This window comes from Arachis ipaensis, chromosome B4, assembly GCF_059453495.1.
Source record: "Arachis ipaensis isolate K30076 ecotype BB chromosome B4, ASM5945349v1, whole genome shotgun sequence".
NCBI lineage: Eukaryota > Viridiplantae > Streptophyta > Magnoliopsida > Fabales > Fabaceae > Arachis > Arachis ipaensis.
The window spans coordinates 146,457,832-146,477,306 of NC_142439.1; the positions used below are offsets into that span (position 1 = coordinate 146,457,832).

The window sequence follows — 19,475 nt, forward strand, 5'->3', positions numbered from 1 at the left end:
CATGCATGCATGGATGATGATGTTATTTAGAAATCTTCATTACAAATCATTTGAAAGGTCTATTTAGTTGCATTTCATTTTTGTGTTTAGTTGGAACAATCTTTGTACATATTAAGTCTTAGTATTATGAATACCAAATATTACATGTTGCTTCAATTAGAAAAGAAAAAAAATAATGAATTCTTCCACTATATTTTGTTTTAAAAATTCTATGAAGAAATAGAAATGTGAACTGTGTTTTGTAGAATACATATGAAGTTATCTGCAATAGAATCCAAAAACCACTTCGAAGTCAAGAATACAAAATCAGCAGCTAGAAATTTCAAAGGTTCACTGATGTAACCAAATTCATTTGAAAAGGGAATACAATACATAAACATAAATACCCTTTACACTGATCTATTTATTTTTATAGTATCAACACTCCAGAGGGTGAAATGGTAAATTAAGTGCTGAACTTGATCAAACAGCTTTCCAAGAAGAAAGTGGTGGAGTATCAGAGTTCTTCCATGTAGGTACAAAGCCATGTGGAAATCTATCACCCTTGACAACATCTGCGGCAGCAAAGGACTCGAGTTCTGTCATTTCTTGTGGTGTAAGTTTCACAGACAAGGCTCCAATGTTGTCATTAAAGTTCTCAATTTTGGTGGTTCCGGGTATGGGGCAGACATCATTGCCTTGGTGCTGAAGCCATGCCAATGCAAGCTGAGATGGAGTACATCCTTTCTTCATGGCCATTTCGTTAACCCTCTCGAATATAGTCCTGTTTGTCTCCAGGTTTTCAGGTTGGAATCTAGGCAGAGCCTGCAACACAACACACAACATAAGATTTTATAATTTATGTATCATTATGAACATTTGAAAAACATAATATAGTAAGATGCAGTGTTATACAGGGAAAACTGTTAAATTTGGATTTGGTATATGTTATGAAGTCAATATATATTACCATATATCTTTTTAAGGACACTGATTAACAAAATCCTAATAATAATAATAGTAGTAGTTAAGTTATCCACTAAAGTTTGACTTGTTAAAATTTGTTAAAAACACCAAGTTTTGAAGTAGATGAAAATGTGTGACTCTCAGCAGAAAAACATGATCATGGAAATGCACAAAGTGATTGAAGCATGATTTCTGTAATTACAGACGTGCGAAACAAACCTTCCGGAAGTCATCCTGCGACAAAGTATCGATCAACTTTGATCCAGACGAAAAGAATCCGCGGCCAAGAGGACTATATGCAACAATTCCAATGCCAAGTTCCCTGAAAAGGACAATATTTGGAAACATAAATTCCGGAATTGTATCATGATGTTTTTGAGAAGTCCTAGAAATAGAATTGCTTGTTAACAAAGAACATGAATGCTTGTGCTTTTAGATTCACACCTGCAAGTTGGAATTATTTCTTCCTCAACATCTCTAGACCAAAGAGACCATTCAATTTGCACAGCTGTTATGGGATGAACAGCATGTGCTCTTCTGATTGTTGAAGCCGACGCCTCAGATAGACCGATGTACTTTATTTTTCCCTCTTCAACAAGTTTCTTAAGCTCCCCCATCTTGATTAAAAATTACAAGGGAAAAATTTCAAGTCATCATACATATCCCTGCCTCATCTCATATTCTAAGATTGTATCAAATATCAATGCCAGAACATGTTGCATACTCATATTCCTTAACTATATGATATGAAAACTTGGAAATAGACAAAAGCATTGAAGGATACAAAGACATATATTCAAAAATGCATATAGTACAATACATTGTTAAGTAATATTAGTCCCTATGTTATCAGGAATAACAATACACAATTTACAAGGTTCAACTTGCTGATTTTTCAGTGAACAAAAAACCCTTAATAAATAATATGAAGTTGGAGATAACAGAACTATCATAAGGCAAAAACAGAAGAACAAAGAAAGGGCTCAAACCGTGACTTCAATTGGCACGCGAGTATCAACTCTATGCTGGAAATAGAGATCAATGCAATCAATTTCAAGTCTCTTCAAGCTTCCCTCACAGGCAGCTCTCACATATTCTGGATCTCCACGGATTTCAAATTTCCCATCCTCAATGAAATTGAATGAAAACTTGGTTGCCAATTCAACCTTCTCTCTCATCCCTCCCTTCAGAGCCTGCCCTAAATTGAAACTAACTACAATTAAAGACATGATATCTTCACATAGAAAAAGCATACATCCCATAACTTTTTTTTTTGGTTTCTCAGCATATCCACTGTGAAACACAATGTCTAGTCCTCAAATTTTACATGCCGAAATTCAAACCCTCGACACTAGTTAGTTATTAAGGATGGAAAAGACCCCTTATTACTTCACCTTAGTCCCCTGATTTGACATTCAAAGTGTCATGAAACCAATTATCCAAAAGCATAAACTATGAACATGATACAGAATATTCTCTAGTTCTTACTCTGTCTCAGGAGATATCAACTAACTTGTATATGCAAATAACATTAGTCTGATTAAAACCAAGGAACTTCATATCAGAAAAAAACAGAAGGAATCAAAAGAAAATTCCAAAGGGTATCAGAATCAAAGTTCAAACAGGAACCTTTCCAATTAGAATTTCGTTGGTGTGAGGGCCATAGACATCAGCAGTGTCAAGGAATGTGACACCACTTTGAATAGCATGGTGGATTAGAGCAACCATGTCAGGTTCTGGTTTTGGAGGTCCATAGGCAGCAGACATTCCCATGCAACCAAGTCCTTGCTGAGACACCTCCAAGCCCTGTGAACCCAGCTTCATTCTACCAACTTTAGCCATTGTTGTGATGTGAAGATGATGGTAGGACTATGATTGATATCAGTGGAAGAAGCTGAATGTAGCTTTGTGAACGTTAATTGTCAAATGAATATGATAGCTGTGACAATTTTATGGAGACCAGTACCCTGTGAAGAAAGATTTATTTATTATGATAAGATACAATGTGGTTCACACTTCTCAATTAAAAAGCAGCTCATACTTCATAATCATCAGCCATAGATAGTATTTTGTAAAAAGAAGAAGAAATGTTATATAAGGTAAAAATGATTGATAATAGAGTCATAAAATATGCGTTCTTACACCTCTCTTTTTCTTTTTCTTTCCCTTTCTTTTTACCTTTTTTATTATTTTTTATGAGTCACCTACAGACCTACTAATGCACACATGACACATGAGAATTATTTTAAGGTTTAAAATTAGGGAGCCACTTAATAAAAATGTTAAAAACGTCTATTTTTAAAGATATTTTTTAAAAATTAAAATTTAACACATAAAATGAATTAAATTGTATTATTTTTATTAAAATTAGACTGGACAAATCAATTTAGCAAAAAAATTAATAAATTAAATTTTGAACCGGTATAAATTAATATTTTTTATAAAAAATTACTATAATATCCCTATTATAAAACACAACTAAAATATTCCTATTATATATATATATATATATATATATTTATTTTGAAAACTTTAAATTATAACCCTATAACGATAGAGAAGAAAAGGGTTAGAATTTAAGATTCTCAAAATTAATATATATAATAAGAGTATTTTAGTCATTTTATATAATAGAGATATTGTAGTCATTTTTTATAAAAAATAATATTAATTTAGACGGATTCAAAATTTGATTCACTATTTTTCGATCAAATTAATTTGTCAGACCTAATTTTGACAAAAATAATATAATTTAAGTGATTATATATGTTAAATTTTAATTATTAAAGAATATCTTTAAAAAAAAGACGTTTTTTGCGTCTTTATAGGAGCATCCCCTTAAAATTATATATATTTGAAATAAATAAAAGAATTATTTGCAATCGAACGTTCCAAAATTTCTTTATTCTATTTTGTCGTCCATTTTCTGACCACCTCGTTAACAAAATTTCTTTATTCTATTTTGTTGTCCATTTTCAGGCCAGCCCGTTTATCATTTTATTTTATTTTTTGAAAAATATTTTGACAAAAAATATTACTTTTAGATAAAAAAATCTTTAAAAAATAATATTCTTTTTATTTGATGGGTCGAATTTTTGGGTAGGATCAGGAGAAATATCGACTAAAAGTACAACTTTTTTTTTGAAAAAATATATATAAAAAAATAAACGGGCCACCCGTTTAGTCCACGGACTAGCTCGTTTAACCGTCATTTTTTTCGAATTAATCGGGCTCGGCCCGTTTAGCCCGAAATTTAAACGAGCTTAGACAAAGCATGTCCATTTAAATGGGTAAACGAGCTGACCCGATGAGTTTGATCCATTTTGACAGTCCTAACTAATGGAGACGATGATAATAGCTTAAAAATTGAAATTTTCAAAAATTTGGATGGAGTTTATCGGGGTTGAGTGAACTCACTCTTAAAAAAAAATGACATTTCTAAAATTAAATTTAGTATATTGGCTTTGAAAAAATAATAATTTTTTTATTTTATTTTAGGAAAAAATCCTAAAAATAAACTTTATTTTAATACATATGAATATACTTTTGTTGCTAAAAAACGTTTCCCAAAAAGTGTTTCCTATGCTTAATTGCTTAGTATGCGCTTAATGAAAATTTTTCAAGGCAAGTTTTCAAGTTACTGAATTTACCCGCCATTCGAATTCACAGAGGTTTTTCTTCTTCACCTTCCTTCGTCTCTCGCCGTCGCCGCCACTCACCATCTCCGTCTCGTGCGCTCACCACCGTCGTCTCGTGAGCTCACCGTCGCAGCTCACAATCGTCGTCTCGCGCGCTCACCGTCGCTGCTCCCAATCGTCGCAAGCCTCCTTGGCTCATCATCGTAGCTCACATCGTCGTCTCGTCGCTCACCATCGTGCACTCACTAGATAATCATTCTCTGATTCACTCTCTATCTTCTCTTTCTTGCTCATTACCTCACTTCTTCTCTCGTTTCAGTGTCGAAGAAGGTGCGTGTGGCTATGATGATGATGATGATGAACAACAATGGCCAAAAGAGACAGAGATGGTATGTTTCGTTTTTCCTAAATTTGGTTCTGTGAATTGTGGAGGTTCTGCGATTATAGGGTTTTTAAGTTTGGGGGTTTAGCTTCTGAATGTGTATTGTTTCTGGTTGTTGGGGTTCTAGGTTCTGATTGTTAGAGAAGGTATGTTTCTGGTTCTTAGGGTTCTAGGTTCTGATTGTTAGAGAAGGTATATTTAACTGCATTTTATATATAAAGAAGTGCTGGATTTGAGATTTTTGTGGTATAAATAACTGAATGCCCTGGTTTAGATGAACATATATATAATGAGAATATAGAATGAAAAGTGAAAAGTGCCCTTTTGATTAAACATCCAGTCCGATTCAATACTCTTTCAAATGTCGTGATTCATTCTTGTGCAACCTGCAGGTAGCTGAAGTGAGACAGAGAGTTTCTAACATGGCAGGGGTTACGAAAGAAGAAGTTCCAATTAACACACTGAAGTCTTCTACTGAAGATCAAGAGAATCAGGATAAGTCTGCTGCACTGAGCTTACTTAGCATTCAAGGAACTGCATTGATGTCTATTGCTGTTGGTTTTGTTGTAGTAGCAACGATATGATGGACTTGAAGATGATCATCATCCATTTGGTTGCTTCACTTGGGAAGAACTCTTCTTTTCTTGATTCTTTTAAATTTTGCTTAGTTTTCTCTTTCTCACTTTCTGAAATGTCAAGAGTATGCATTGCTGTCTGATTTGTTCTTTTCAACCTTTTGTTAGTAAAATGTCTGATATGCTTTGATTAATTTGATATTAAATTTCGCAAAACCTGTTCACCATAAGTTCGGCAAAATGTGATATTGAGGCAGGAAACTCTTCAGCTTGGGCCAGTTTAAGGGGTTTGGACTTCTGTGTTTTATTTCTTCTAGAAACTTCAATATAATATAATATGATACATCAGTGTAAATCCTAAACCCTTTTAATGGTAGTTACTTATCTGGAAGTCTTTTAATACCTTTTAAAAGCCATATTTATGGATAATTGCAGAGAAATACTAAGAATGCAAGCATGGAAAAAGGGAAATTAAATTCAATCTCTTCTCTAAGTCTCAACTAACTTGATCTGTATTAATCATCATCCATGTTCTTAGAGTTTATTAACTCAATGATTGATCTTGAACACAAGTTTTATCAGAAACGTAATTAAGCAATGCATACCAGAGCTGTTTACTTATTCAATTTCCTGGCAGCTTTCTCATGTAATTTCCCCTGAAATTCGAATGAGTTCTATTCCACTGTTTGATAAATGGTCCCTGGGATTTTATCTTGTATGTGTTACTTTTTCAGGAGATTTTGAAGGGCAAGTTCGGTTCAGGTTTATCAGTGATCATAAAGTCTTGTTGTTTTCTCCTAAGTATTTTGTTGAAGTTTTCACCCCATTACTTGTAAAATTATCCTGTCAGCTGCATTCACTCGGATGTGTGCCACTTCTGTGAAAACAATTAGTCTTACAACTTGGGCCTAGTGTCAATTGTGATATTAACTAGCTCGTTGGCATTTCAACTGTCAGTTATGATCTTGTGTTATTCTCATTTTCATTGTTGTATCTTTTCTTACCTTCTCTTCCACTTTATATTAAAAACCTTGTTTGGCTAGAGATTTCTATGTATATCCTTGCTGCCTACTCCAATTATGCATTCTTTTATTAATAATATGCTGAGTTACTTATCCAAAAGTGGGGAAAAAATAATTTTCTGCAGACTGAACAGAAGCAATGAGGCTTGGTATCAATGGACCTTGGATCACCAAATCATATCTTGAAATGATCCTTGATAAAAAAAGGTTGGATTTGGATGCACTTTGACTTTGTCTTTTTGCACTCTATGACTTCTCAATTAATCGAGTTATTTTTTATTGTTTGATATTATTTCTTGTTATATATGCTGATAACTGCTCCAATAGGATAATTGTTTTGAGGATAATGAGCCAATTGGCTAAGCATAACTTAACAAAAGTAGATTATATTAATTATCAAGATAAGAAGCTCAATTTCCTTGATGATCTGACTCATGCTAAACCTGATATTGTTTTCTTTTTACCACTTCCAGGTGTTCCTCATCATAAGAAGACGCATGGTTTTCAAGTGTTTATTTGTTCTGGAACCTAATGTGACCAAGTGTTTATTTATTCTGTTGTTTTTGATAAATTCCTGCAAAACATGTGCATGCTTACACAAGGATTAACAGCTTCAATTTTTTTTTAAAAAATTTACTAATATAAGATTATCTCCTTGCTTCAGAATTATTTGAATTGATTACATATGAAACTCTATCTCATGTATCAATGTAACATAAACATTGTTAATTGTTAAGTTTTGTTATCTTTTTTCTTGCATGAGTGATTATTATTTTTCTTCTTTAGCCATAAACTTTGATATTTGAACTTTTATGAACTTGTTATGTATTATTTTTTCAGAAATGCCTTGCTCATTGGTCACTGATTGAGAAGACTAGAAGACTAGAAGAAATACATTTGTGCCTGGAAGTCAAGGCACTGCAATCATTGCACCAAAACCAATTCGCGCGACTCCTGACCTTGTTACCGGATTGGAGGATTTGTCTCGGCCATGGACTCGATCCCTCAACTGATCAAATGGCTATTTGCTCGCAAAACCTCTGTTAAATTGTCTTTGTAAAGTTCTAGTCCAAACACAGTAGGAGAGAGAGGGGGGGGAGAGCCAGAAGAGATTGTTTGTAACCCGCATTCTGTATTATACATTTATTTTTATTTTATAATATTTGATTAATTTAATTAAAAATACAGAATTATATATATGAATTTAAAAAAGCTTAGCCTCTGAGAATTGGCAATGTCTGAGTAGGCATTTTCTTATAGTAACAAATCCTGATTGAATATAAAAACATGTGCATAAAAATTAAATTATTTTAAGATTTATTTATTTTCTCACTTTTTTTACTTATTTAAACTTAACAAAATTAGTTAATAATGTGATTTCTCTAATAAAATCTAAACTTTAAATTTTCGTTTTACATTGAGAAATATATCTTTTAAAAAACAAATTTAAATCAATTTTCGATTAGAAGGCATGTAGTTGGGAAAGAGCTTGTTTCATAATTAGATCAAGAACTAAAATAACTACCAAAGACAACAAATCCCACATTATCATTCTTTAAATTCATAGTTGTCAAGAACGAACGCTTCATCAAGCCATTTTTTGCCTCAACCTAAGTCCCTGCCTCTGTCTGTAAGCCTTCTTTGCTTTCAACTCATAGGCTTCTTCCATTGGCTTTCATCTCTTTCCGGTTCGAAGAGTTGCTGCCATTAACTTCACTTCATCAAGCCAGGAAAGAAGCTCGACATCCTATTAGGATAGTTTCTTTATTTAGTTAAAATTTTTCAAATTTACATTATATAAAAATTAAAAGATTCTAAAATAAAATTTTGAAGATGAAATCTTTTTGGATTTTATCCATAATTTAATATAATCTAAACCACTTTAATTTAAAAAATGAAGCTTATATTAAATGTGAAGAGAAAAAATCTTCCAACTAAATGTAATCCTTGTGGAAGTTTCCTTAATTTAATTTAATCTAAACAACTCTAATCTGTGTTATTAGGATTAAACCAAACGAAAGATACTCTCCAAGAAACCAAGAAGAAGAAGAACCAAGAAACTAAGAAGGGAAGACCTACAGAACGCAGGAATGATTCCAGAGGAAAGATTTGATGCAGCAATAACTGAAGAGGAGCTAGATGCTCTTTTAACGATGGATATCAAGGAGACGATGGAAGATCTGTTTCCCTTGGACTTGGACGATACTCAACTGCATTCTTGGGATGACACTCTTTCAAAGATGGATATGGAGGATAACCCTTGTGAAGAGAAAAAATCTTCCAACGAAATGTAATCCTTGTGGAAGTTCCCTTAATTTAATTTAATCTAAACAACTTTAATCTATAGTGAAGTTTCAATAAATGTGTTATTAGGATTAAACCAAACGAAAGATACTCTCCAAGAAACCAAGAAGAAGAAGAACCAAGAAGAAGAAGAACCAAGAAACTAGGAAGAAGGGAAGACCTACAGAACGCAGGAATGATTGCAGAGGAAAGATTTGATGCAGCAATAACTGAAGAGGAGCTAGATGCTATTTTAACGATGGATACCAAGGAGATGATGGAAGATCTGTTTCCCTTGGACTTGGACGATAATCAGCTGCATTCTTGGGATGACACTCTTTCAAAGATGGATATGGAGGATAACCCAGAAAAGATGAAAGAGGAACTGGATGCTCTTTTCATGATGGATACGAACCGGGAGGAGACGGAAGCTACCAAGCATTCTCAGCCTCAGCTCCAGCATTCAACGAATATGGAAGAGCAATGTGCTATTGACGTCCATGTTAATCAACCACCTCAGCCTTGCTCCCAGCCTCTGCCTCTGCCTCAGCCTCAGTTAGAATCTCCGCCTCAGCCTTGCTCCCAGTCTCTGCCTCGGCCTCTGCCTCAGCTAGAATCTCAGCTTCAATCTCAGCATCAATCCAAGTCGCAGACAGATATAAACAAGATGACTGATCAGTTTTTTAATGACACTTGGGGTTATCAACCACCGTCACAGATGATTGCCGCAGTGGGTGGTCATCAACCACTTCAATCTCAACCGCAACCTCAGGTCTGGACTTGGGAGAAGAACAAAGCTTTTGAGTTGGTTATGGCCAATTGTTTACAGGATGCTATACACAATCACTGGAAAACCGTGGCTGCTCAACTCCCTGGAAAGACTCCGGCACAGCTGCAAGAGCGATTCTTGAAAGTGATGACCGACGTTAATGCCATCAAACACGGTTATCCTGGGAACATGAGCATCACGATACCTGTGCCTGCTACCCCATTGGAACACAGCCCTCTCTCCATTCCCATCGTCAATGCAACACCACCACCTCCACCGCCTCATTGGACTCATCATCATCACAGGTGACTCCTCTAAATGTTTTCATTCCCTTTTTATTTCTTTATTTATTTTTTGCCCATACAGATATATGGATACTCAGTGATACACTTACATTCATATCCAAATTGTTAGCGCTCCTGCTAGTGTCTGCGATGTTTTTATAACTAATTTTGCATCCCAATCATTCTTAATCAAACAAAGAAACAAAATAAAAGGCAAAAAAAAAAAAATTATACTGATATATGGAGACTCGTAAAACTATTTTTATATCAATTAAATACAATTGTAATGTAGAAATGAAAAATTTCAAATCTTAGTTTTATAATTATATACAATAGAAGTTGATCCGTTGCCATTTTAAAATAACCCCAATTTGTATTTACAACATAATTAAAGCACAATTCATACTTTTTTATTTTGTGATTAATCAATATTTTTTAAATTTTTTGGTTAAGTCTTCTATTCTGTTTTGTAAATACATCTTGGTAATATTATCATGATAGGATGGAGGCAATGGCGCTTGCGGCAGACATGGCAGTGCCAATGGATATTACCTTACCGTCATCAACCATGTCAGGGGCAAGAAGAGAACAAAACCGACATACTAACAGCACCATAATCCAACCCGAAACTTTACCTGTAGCTTCTAGTGACAACAATAAACGGCGACAAACAGTTCATTGGACTTTACAAGAGCACAAGTACGTATTAATTATATGTTTGTTGTTTAAAGGTCAGACAAAAAGAACTTTCCTATAAAATCTGCTAATCATTCATTATATCAAACTATCTCTTTGGCAGGTTGTTTCTCAAAGGCTACGAAGAATTAGGAAAACAATGGTCAAGAATTTCAAGTGAATATGTTAAAACAAGAACTTACGCACAAGTTGTTAGTCACTCTCAAAAATTTTTTGAACGCCAGGAGAAAAGAGCTAGAGGAGAAAATCTAAGAAGAAAGAGTATACTTGACATAACTGATTATCGTACGTGGTTTTTTTACTATTTTAAAAATTATTTAATTTGTTACTCTCTAAACTCTTTGAATTATTTAATCATGGTAGTTATCTTATTTTAATTAATGTTTTATGTAGGAACTATAACATAATATGTGTGTTTTATTGGACCAAAGAGAATTTACAAAAAAAGAAGGAGACTATTCAAGCAAGAAGTTTTAGTAGTATATTTAGTTTGGTTTAATTATTACTTTAGTTGTTTTTCTTTTCTAAAATGTGAATATATGCCAATTTGACATTATTAGAGAGTAGTATATGGCTTAGTTTGATCAATGGTGTAGGAATATAGGTATGTACAAAACAATGGTGTAAGTATTGGAATATTTGATCCCCTAGCTCTCTTGCTCTGATGGCAATGCCGAAGGAGTGGTGGGCTAGGTCTTATCTAAGGTCTCGATGGCTTTGCCGAAGGGACTTTAGGTGGGAATAAGGTATCTTTTTAAATAATTATTAGTTTAAAATATATTAATTTAAGTGAGAACTCTTTGAAAGTTTTTTATAATAGAATATATAATATTTATATATAATTTTTATCAAAAATATTATATATATACTAAAAATTAGTCACTAAATTAATCATCATATATTATATATAAATACATATATTGTCTAATTTAATTTTGCTTCTTAAAACATATTAATTATATACTGTTAAATGCTAACTAATAAAATCAGAACGATAACATTGATAATAGCTACAAGTTACAGGAGAACCATAACATTAATAAAGTCACTATGATTTGATATTTTTCTTAAATTCTATTCAAATTGATAATGTAAAAATATTAATTCAAAGTAAAATAAGTGTAACTCTAACTCTGGCAACCATTTTCTCCTCAAGTTCAAAATAACGCACTTACTTGTGATATACAATAATCACTATTACATATTTCTTCAATTAGAAAAGAAAAAAAATGAATTCTTCCACCATACAAATTGTTTTAAAAATTCTATGAAGAAATAGAAATGTGAACTGTGTTTTGTAGAATACATATGAAGTTATCTGCAATAGAATCCAAAAACCACTTCCAAGTTAAGAATACAAAATCAGCAGCTAGAAATTTCAAAGGTTCACTGATGTAACCAAATTCATTTCAAAAGGGAACACAATACATAAATGCCCTTTACACTGATCTATTTATTTTTAAAGTATCAACACTCCAGAGGGTGAAATGGTAAATTAAATATTAAGTGATGAACTTGATCAAACAGCTTTCCAAGAAGAAAGTGGAGTATCAGAGTTCTTCCATGTAGGTACAAAACCATCTGGAAATCTATCACCCTTGACAACATCTACGGCAGCAAAGGACTCGAGTTCTGTCATTTCTTGTGGTGTAAGTTTCACAGACAAGGCTCCAATGTTGTCATTAAAGTTCTCAATTTTGGTGGTTCCGGGTATGGGGCAGACATCATTGCCTTGGTGGTGAAGCCATGCCAATGCAAGCTGAGATGGAGTACATCCTTTCTTCATGGCGATTTCGTTAACCCTCTCGAATATAGTCTTGTTTGTCTCCAGGTTTTCAGGTTGGAATCTAGGCAGAGCCTGCAACACAACACACAACATAAGATTTTATAGTTTATGTATCATTATGAACATTTGAAAAACATAATATAGTAAGATGCAGTGTTATACAGGGAAAACTGTTAAATTTGGATTTGGTATGTGTTATGAAGTCAATATATATTACCATATATCTTTTTAAGGACACTGATTAACAAAATCCTAACAATAATAATAGTACTAGGTAAGTTATCCACTAAAGTTTGACTTTGTTAAAATTTGTTAAAAACACCAAGTTTTGAAGTAGATGAAAAAGTTTGTCTCAGCAAATGAATAAGAGTTCTCTGGCTTCCAGTTTTGCTTCTCTAAGTTTATTTATTATCAATGTAACCAATGAACAAAATCTTATATATCTGCTCTATAAGATGATTACCAATTAACAAACTTCGATTCAATTTCTAACCCAAAAATTGTATTAAGAACAAGCCATTAACATAACTCAAACCCCTAGTGTTAACTAAGCAGCTAAGAAATTCACTAAAGTGAGGCCCTTAACACAAATAAAACAACCCATTCATCACCCCCGAATTATACAAAATCCTCAAAAGGAAAAAGGACAAAAATTGAGGAGTATGGAACCTGTGCGGAGCTTGATGAGGAGCTTCTTAGCGGGTTGAGGAGGGGTGGCTTTCTTGCGGGACAGATTTGCAGCGACGTCGCCGCGCGCATTCTGGTCGTCGCTCTTCAGATCGTCGTCAAGCGCCATCGGAGAGGCGGCAGGGTCGAAAAGGGCTTGATAGGGTTTTTTTTCTTTGGATAAAATATGAGGGTTCTTTTGGTATTTTAAAAAAAATAAATATATGTTCAATTAGCTATTTTAATTAATTTATAAGAATATTCGTTTTTTAAATAGAATATTCCATTATCTTAAACGTTATACTCACGGTACGGACTTTATTGAAAAAAAATTAACGTATAGAGACTCAATTAAAAGGAAAAAAAGTATAAAGACCTAATTGAAAATTTTGCGAAATTATAGGAATCAACAGACTAATTAAACCTTATTATTATGACACTTTTAATGTATGTTTATTGCATTTAATTAGTACTTGATGTTTCAATTGAATAATAATAGATAAGAATTTTTTTTTTAAATTTTTTTAAAACATTTTATTTTACTAAATAGTGGTTGGTTGATTTTTATCTTTTACCAAGTCATTAGAATTGCTGATATGACATCATTAGCAAAAAAAATAGATAGTTTAAACTCATTATGAAAGAGTTGGTATCAGTTTTTATTTATTATAAATAAATAGATAGATAGATTCTCTTTTTCAACCAAAAATAAATTAAGATTACTATTATTAGATAATTTTAAATATTTTGTTTTAACTTTTAATAAATGCATAACAATTGTATTAAAAATCAAACTTTACACAATTTTTTATAATAAACTTCTTGATTAATATCTTTATCGGACACATATTAGCCAAACCCTTTATTAATAGTCACTGGCATGTGAATTTTCTGGATTGTCAAAATCTTCACTACTACAATCAACTGCAAGTTGACCACTATCTGCAACTGAATAAGGACTCTTTTTTCATTGGCACAAATTCTCCATAAACCCTTATTTTATGTATAGGCAGCAGAATCCAAAAACCACTTCAAAGTTAAGAATATACAAAATCAGCAGCTAGAAATTTGGAAGGTTCACTGATGTAACCAAATTCATTTCAAAAGGGAACACATACATGCCCTTCATACTGATCTATTTATTGAAAGTAACCAACACTCTTGAAGGTGCAATGATAAAATAAACATTGTGATGAACATGATTAAACAGCTTTCCGAGAAGAAAGTGGTGGAGTATCAGAGTTCTTCCATGTAGCTAACATATCCTCTGCATATCTATCACCCTTGACAACATCTGCGGTAGCAAAGGACTCGAGTTCTGTCATTTCTTCCCGTGTAAGTTTCACAGACAAGGCTCCAATGTTGTCATTAAAGTTCTCAATTTTGGTGGTTCCAGGTATGGGGCAGACATCATTGCCTTGGTGGTGAAGCCATGCCAATGCAAGCTGAGATGGAGTGCATCCTTTTTTCGCGGCCATTTCATTGACCCTCTCGAATATAGTCTTGTTCGTCTCCAGGTTTTCAGGTTGAAATCTAGGCAGAGCCTGCAACAGAACACAAAACATAAGGTTTTATAATTTATGTATCATTGATGAACATTTGAGGAACATAATATAGTAAGATGTAAGTGTTATATAGGGAAAACTATTAAATATGGATATGATATATGTTATGAAATCAGTGCATATTATCATGTATCTTTTTAGGACACTGATTAACAAAATCCTCATAATATTAGTAGGTAAGTAATCCACTGAAGTTTGACTTGTTAAAATTTGTGAAAGGCACAAGGTTTTGAAGTAGATGAAAATGTGTGACTATGAGCAGAAAACATGATTAAGGAAATGCACATCACACAAACCTTCCGGAAGTTGTTCTGCGACAAATTATCAAGCAACTTTGATCCGGATGAAAAGAATCCGCGGCCAAGAGGACTATATGCAACAATTCCAATGCCAAGTTCCCTGAAAAGGACAATATTTGGAAGCCAAAAATTCAGAAGTCCTAGAAATAGAATTGCTTGTTAAAAAGAACATTAATCCTTGTGCTTTAGATTCACACCTGCAAGTTGGAATTATTTCTTCCTCGACATCTCTGGACCATAGAGACCATTCAATTTGCACAGCGGTTATGGGATGAACAGCATGTGCTCTTCTGATTGTTGAAGGCGACGCCTCAGATAGACCGACGTACTTTATTTTTCCCTCTTCAACAAGTTTCTTAAGCTCCCCAATCTTGATTAAAACAATTACAAGGAAAAATTTGAAGTCATCATACATATCTCTTCATATATGCAATTATCTCACATCCTAAGATTGTATCAAGTGTTTCCTTAACAAAGACACATATATACTAAATGCAGATTGGGGTTGTTGTACAATACAATTGTGATGCAAAGCTGGTGATTTATATTTTGGTCCCAACATAATTACAGGTACCAATTTCTAAGTTGATCTATGTATATCTGGAATAATAATAGAGACAATTTACTGATTTTACAAGGACTAGAAACTTATTTAACCCTCCATTAATGACATCAAGTTGGTGATAAAGCAAAAACAAAAAGAGAAAGAAAGAGGTCTAACAGTGAGTTCGATTGGCACGCGAGTATCAACTCTATGCTGAAAATAGAGATCAATGCAATCAATGTCAAGTCTCTTCAAGCTCCCCTCACAGGAAGCTCTCACATATTCTGGATCTCCACGGATATCGAATTTCCTTTCCCCAATAATATTGATTGAAAATTTGGTTGCCAATTCAACCTTCTCTCTCAGCCCTCCCTTCAGAGCCTGCCAAAAATTGAAACTAACTACAATAAAAGACATGATATCTTCACATAGAAAGAGTATACATCCCAATAACTGTTTGATCTCTTAAACAAAGTTTCACAAGCCGAGACTCAAACCCTCGACACTAGTTAGTTATTGAGGATGGAAAAGACTCCTTACTACTTCACCTTAGTCCCCTGATTTGACATTCAGAGTGTCATGAAACCACTTATCCAAAACCATAAACTGATAGGAAGATGTACATGAACAAGAAACAGAATATTCTCTGTCTTGTTCTTACTCTATCTCAAGAGATATCAACTAACTTGTATATGCAAATAACATTAGTCTAATTATAACCAAGGAACTTCATATCAGAAAAACATAAGAAATCAAAAGAAAATCCAAAAGGGTAGCTGAATTAAAGATCAAGTAGGAACCTTTGCAATTAGAATTTCGTTGGTGTGAGGGCCATAGACATCAGCAGTGTCAAGGAATGTGACACCAGACTGAATAGCATGGTGGATGAGAGCAACCATGTCTGGTTCTGGTTTTGGAGGTCCATAGCCAGAAGACATTCCCATGCAACCAAGTCCTTGCTGAGACACCTCCAAGCCCTGTGAACCCAACTTCATTCTTCCAACTTTAGCCATTGTTGTAATGTGAAGATGATGGTAGCACTATGATATCAGTGGAAGAAGCTGAATGAAGCTTTGTGAATGTTAATTGTCAAATGACTATAGCTGTGAAGCGTCAAATGGCTGAGTATAGTTATTCTAAACAAGAAAGTAAATATAATTTTAATAAAAAAACTTGTCCCACTCCAAGCAGCCATTATAGAATATAGCAATTAGAAAAAGAACCCCACAAGCCCACCCCCATTTAACTAATCAAATGGTGGACCTCTTATTTTCTTTAAAAAATGTTAATAGGACCTTTCACCTCATATATTTACATTGAAAAACTACTGGATCTTGAAGAAATAAAATAACACAAAATGAGTACTTACTTGTTAGTTATATTCATCCACTTATGACCATAAATTTTAATATTAAAAACAAAATACAAATCACTGAATCATTTAGATATGAAACTTTGCTTCCACCTTAGTCAAAGATTAATAGTAGAAGGCATGCCAATGCACTTTTGATGTGCTTAAGTCTTTTGTTTATTTAGACGGAGAAATACACAAGACACACACATGAAGTTATCTGCAATAGAGTTCAAACTTCAGATCACTTAATTAATTGAAAGAACAAATCAACAGCAAGAAAATTAAACAGCTTTCCAAGAAGAGAGTGGTGGAGTATCAGAGTTCTTCCAGGTACTTAGATCGCCGGCGTATCTATCACCCTTGACTGCATCCGCGGCAGCAAAGGACTCGAGTTCTGCCATTTCTTGTGGTGCAAGTTTCACAGATAAAGCAGCAATGTTTTGGTTAAAATTGTCAACTTTGGTGGTTCCAGGAATGGGGCAGACATCATTTCCTTGGTGGTGAACCCATGCCAATGCAAGCTGAGATGGAGTGCATCCCTTCTTCGCCGCCATTTCATTAACCCTCTCAAATATAGTCTTGTTCTTCTCCAGATTCTCAGGTTGGAATCTAGGCAGATTCTGTAACACACATAAGATTAACCAAGCTACTTTACTTGTTTAACTTTGTTGATCGAGAAAACTGTATTCTGTTTTATGTGTTCAGTTAGTAATCATCATTATTATATGATAAAATGCTAAGTATATAACTAAAGGAAGATCAATACAGAAAATAATAGCGAGTTCATGATTAAAGTTTGAACTAATGAAAAATCGTAAATAATGCCAAGGTACACTTAATTATGAAAATGCTCAAGTAATTAGCACTAACTTGTGTTAACACAAACCTGTCTGAAGTCACCCTCAGATAAATTCTCAAGTATCTTTGTTCCTGATGAAAGGAATCCTCTCCCAAGAGGACTATATGCAACAATTCCAATACCAAGTTCCCTGAGAAGTATAAAATTTAAAAGCCATGAAATTAAATTGTGGATCATATATTTATATTGATGATATAGGCTATGATAATCCAATCATATAGATCATAGTAACTTCTATACAATGTATGCCATTGGATCATCTTAGTGTTTCAAACATCGAGTTATTCGTTGTCTTAAACTGCACCTGCAAGTTGGAATCACTTCTTCTTCAACATCTCTTGACCAAAGAGACCATTCTAACTGCACAGCTGATATGGGATGAACAGCATGTGCTCTTCTGATTGTTGAAGCTGAAGCCTCGGATAGACCAATGTATTTTATTTTTCCCTCCTCAACAAGCTTCTTAAGCTCACCAATCTTAACTTGAAATTGAAGAAGTGAAAAAAATTGAAGTAATCACACATAAAGTAGTCTATTTTTTTACTTCATGCTCTTAACAATTAAAATGTCAGTTCCATATAACAGATTGCATTTCCATAAGAATATGATATTCAATCTTGTTAACTGATAGAGAATTATAGAATAAAATGGAATACAATGAAACATTTAAACATGTGTTCACCGAAGTAGTCCTAAAGATTCAAGATTAACTAAATAATAGTATTAGCACAGAGAAAGATTCAAACCGTTATTTCGATTGGAACACGTGTATCAATTCGATGTTGGTAATAGAGATCTATACAATCAATTTCAAGTCTCTTCAAGCTTCCCTCACAGGCAGCTCTCACATATGATGGATCACCACGGTTCTCAAACTTTTCATCATCAGAAATGCTGATACCAAATTTGGTTGCCAATTCAACCTTCCCTCTCACCCCTCCCTTCAAAGCCTGCTCAAAGTTCCAAACATTTCATCATAATATCATATGCACAAGCCAAAACAAAAATTATGACATAATAAGAAATGACATTATTCATTTATAAAATTCAAACTTGAGAACTTGCTTAAGAAGAATCCATGATCAATAACAGAGAGAAAAGCAACACAAAATCTTGAAAACACTCGGTATTTTTTCACTTGGATAAAATCAACTGAACTGTTTATATCAACTTATCTGTCTCCAATTAAGTCCAAGGATCAGAACAACCAAAAAAAAAAAAATTGAAGAAAAGTCAAAAGGGTAGGTGAATCAAAGCTCAAGTAGGAACCTTTCCAATCAGAATTTCATTGGTGTGAGGACCATAGACATCAGAGGTATCAAGGAATGTGACACCACTTTGAACAGCATGGTGAATGAGAGCAACCATGTCAGGTTCTGGCTTTGGAGGTCCATAGTAAGCAGACATTCCCATGCAACCAAGTCCTTGCTGAGATACCTCCAAACCTTGTGATCCCAGTTTCATTCTTCCAACTTTAGCCATTGCTGTGTTGTGGTGATGATGTGCTTGCAAGTTGCAACTATGATCAGTGTTCGAAGAGTGATGCAGAAGTTTTATTTGGCTTCTTTGAATGAATGTTCTGAGCTATGTGCCTACTCTTATAAGTAGTTGAAAACTCCATCATGACAGCAAGGCAAAGATTATTAATTAATATCATATTATTAATCATTCACTTCATTAGAAATCATTATGACTAATGAGGATAAATTTATGACTATCTCCATGTTGAAATAGTATTTACAACACTTTTTATGTACCAGTATATATATATTTAAGGTTCCGATTGTTGGATACGTTTGTTCTTGATT

The 19,475-nt window shown here is 33.7% G+C and overlaps 4 protein-coding genes and 1 long non-coding RNA gene across 7 annotated transcripts; 2 read left to right on the forward strand and 3 right to left on the reverse strand.

Annotated features, from left to right (window-relative positions):
• Positions 1–193: 193 nt before the first annotated feature.
• LOC107635594 (putative aldo-keto reductase 2) lies at positions 194–3,004 on the reverse strand. Its single transcript, XM_016339111.3, has 5 exons — positions 2,575–3,004; positions 1,935–2,138; positions 1,390–1,562; positions 1,165–1,267; positions 194–804 (listed from the first exon to the last, which is right to left on the reverse strand). Exons 1-5 carry the CDS (start codon positions 2,785–2,787, stop codon positions 463–465), a joined length of 1,035 nt encoding a protein of 344 aa, XP_016194597.1. The 5' UTR covers positions 2,788–3,004; the 3' UTR covers positions 194–462.
• Positions 3,005–4,543: 1,539 nt separating this feature from the next.
• LOC110271379 (uncharacterized) lies at positions 4,544–7,778 on the forward strand. 2 transcript variants are annotated; one of them, XR_015880866.1, is made up of 3 exons: positions 4,544–4,972; positions 5,358–6,769; positions 7,036–7,778. It is a non-coding gene; the product is annotated as an uncharacterized LOC110271379 (long non-coding RNA). The 2 variants fall into 2 exon arrangements; XR_002362067.2 differs by having other exon boundaries at positions 7,403–7,778.
• A 1,878-nt stretch (positions 7,779–9,656) lies between these two features.
• On the forward strand, positions 9,657–11,093 carry LOC148569563 (uncharacterized). The gene is made up of 3 exons (XM_088485121.1): positions 9,657–9,919; positions 10,400–10,597; positions 10,988–11,093. Exons 1-3 carry the CDS (start codon positions 9,657–9,659, stop codon positions 11,091–11,093), a joined length of 567 nt encoding a protein of 188 aa, XP_088341247.1.
• Positions 11,094–11,970: 877 nt separating this feature from the next.
• Positions 11,971–17,055, reverse strand: LOC148569564 (putative aldo-keto reductase 2). 2 transcript variants are annotated; one of them, XM_088483972.1, is made up of 6 exons: positions 16,920–17,055; positions 16,255–16,590; positions 15,632–15,835; positions 15,108–15,280; positions 14,908–15,010; positions 14,110–14,590 (listed from the first exon to the last, which is right to left on the reverse strand). In XM_088483972.1, the coding sequence occupies exons 2-6, from the start codon at positions 16,465–16,467 to the stop codon at positions 14,249–14,251; spliced, it is 1,035 nt and encodes a 344-aa protein (XP_088340098.1). In that variant the 5' UTR covers positions 16,468–16,590; positions 16,920–17,055; the 3' UTR covers positions 14,110–14,248. The 2 variants fall into 2 exon arrangements, with proteins under 2 accessions (XP_088340099.1, XP_088340098.1); XM_088483973.1 differs by lacking the exons at positions 14,110–14,590; positions 16,920–17,055 and adding an exon at positions 11,971–12,452 and having other exon boundaries at positions 16,255–16,810.
• On the reverse strand, positions 16,939–19,317 carry LOC148569565 (putative aldo-keto reductase 2). Its single transcript, XM_088483977.1, has 5 exons — positions 18,937–19,317; positions 18,414–18,617; positions 17,972–18,144; positions 17,695–17,797; positions 16,939–17,428 (listed from the first exon to the last, which is right to left on the reverse strand). Exons 1-5 carry the CDS (start codon positions 19,147–19,149, stop codon positions 17,090–17,092), a joined length of 1,032 nt encoding a protein of 343 aa, XP_088340103.1. The 5' UTR covers positions 19,150–19,317; the 3' UTR covers positions 16,939–17,089.
• Positions 19,318–19,475: the final 158 nt, after the last annotated feature.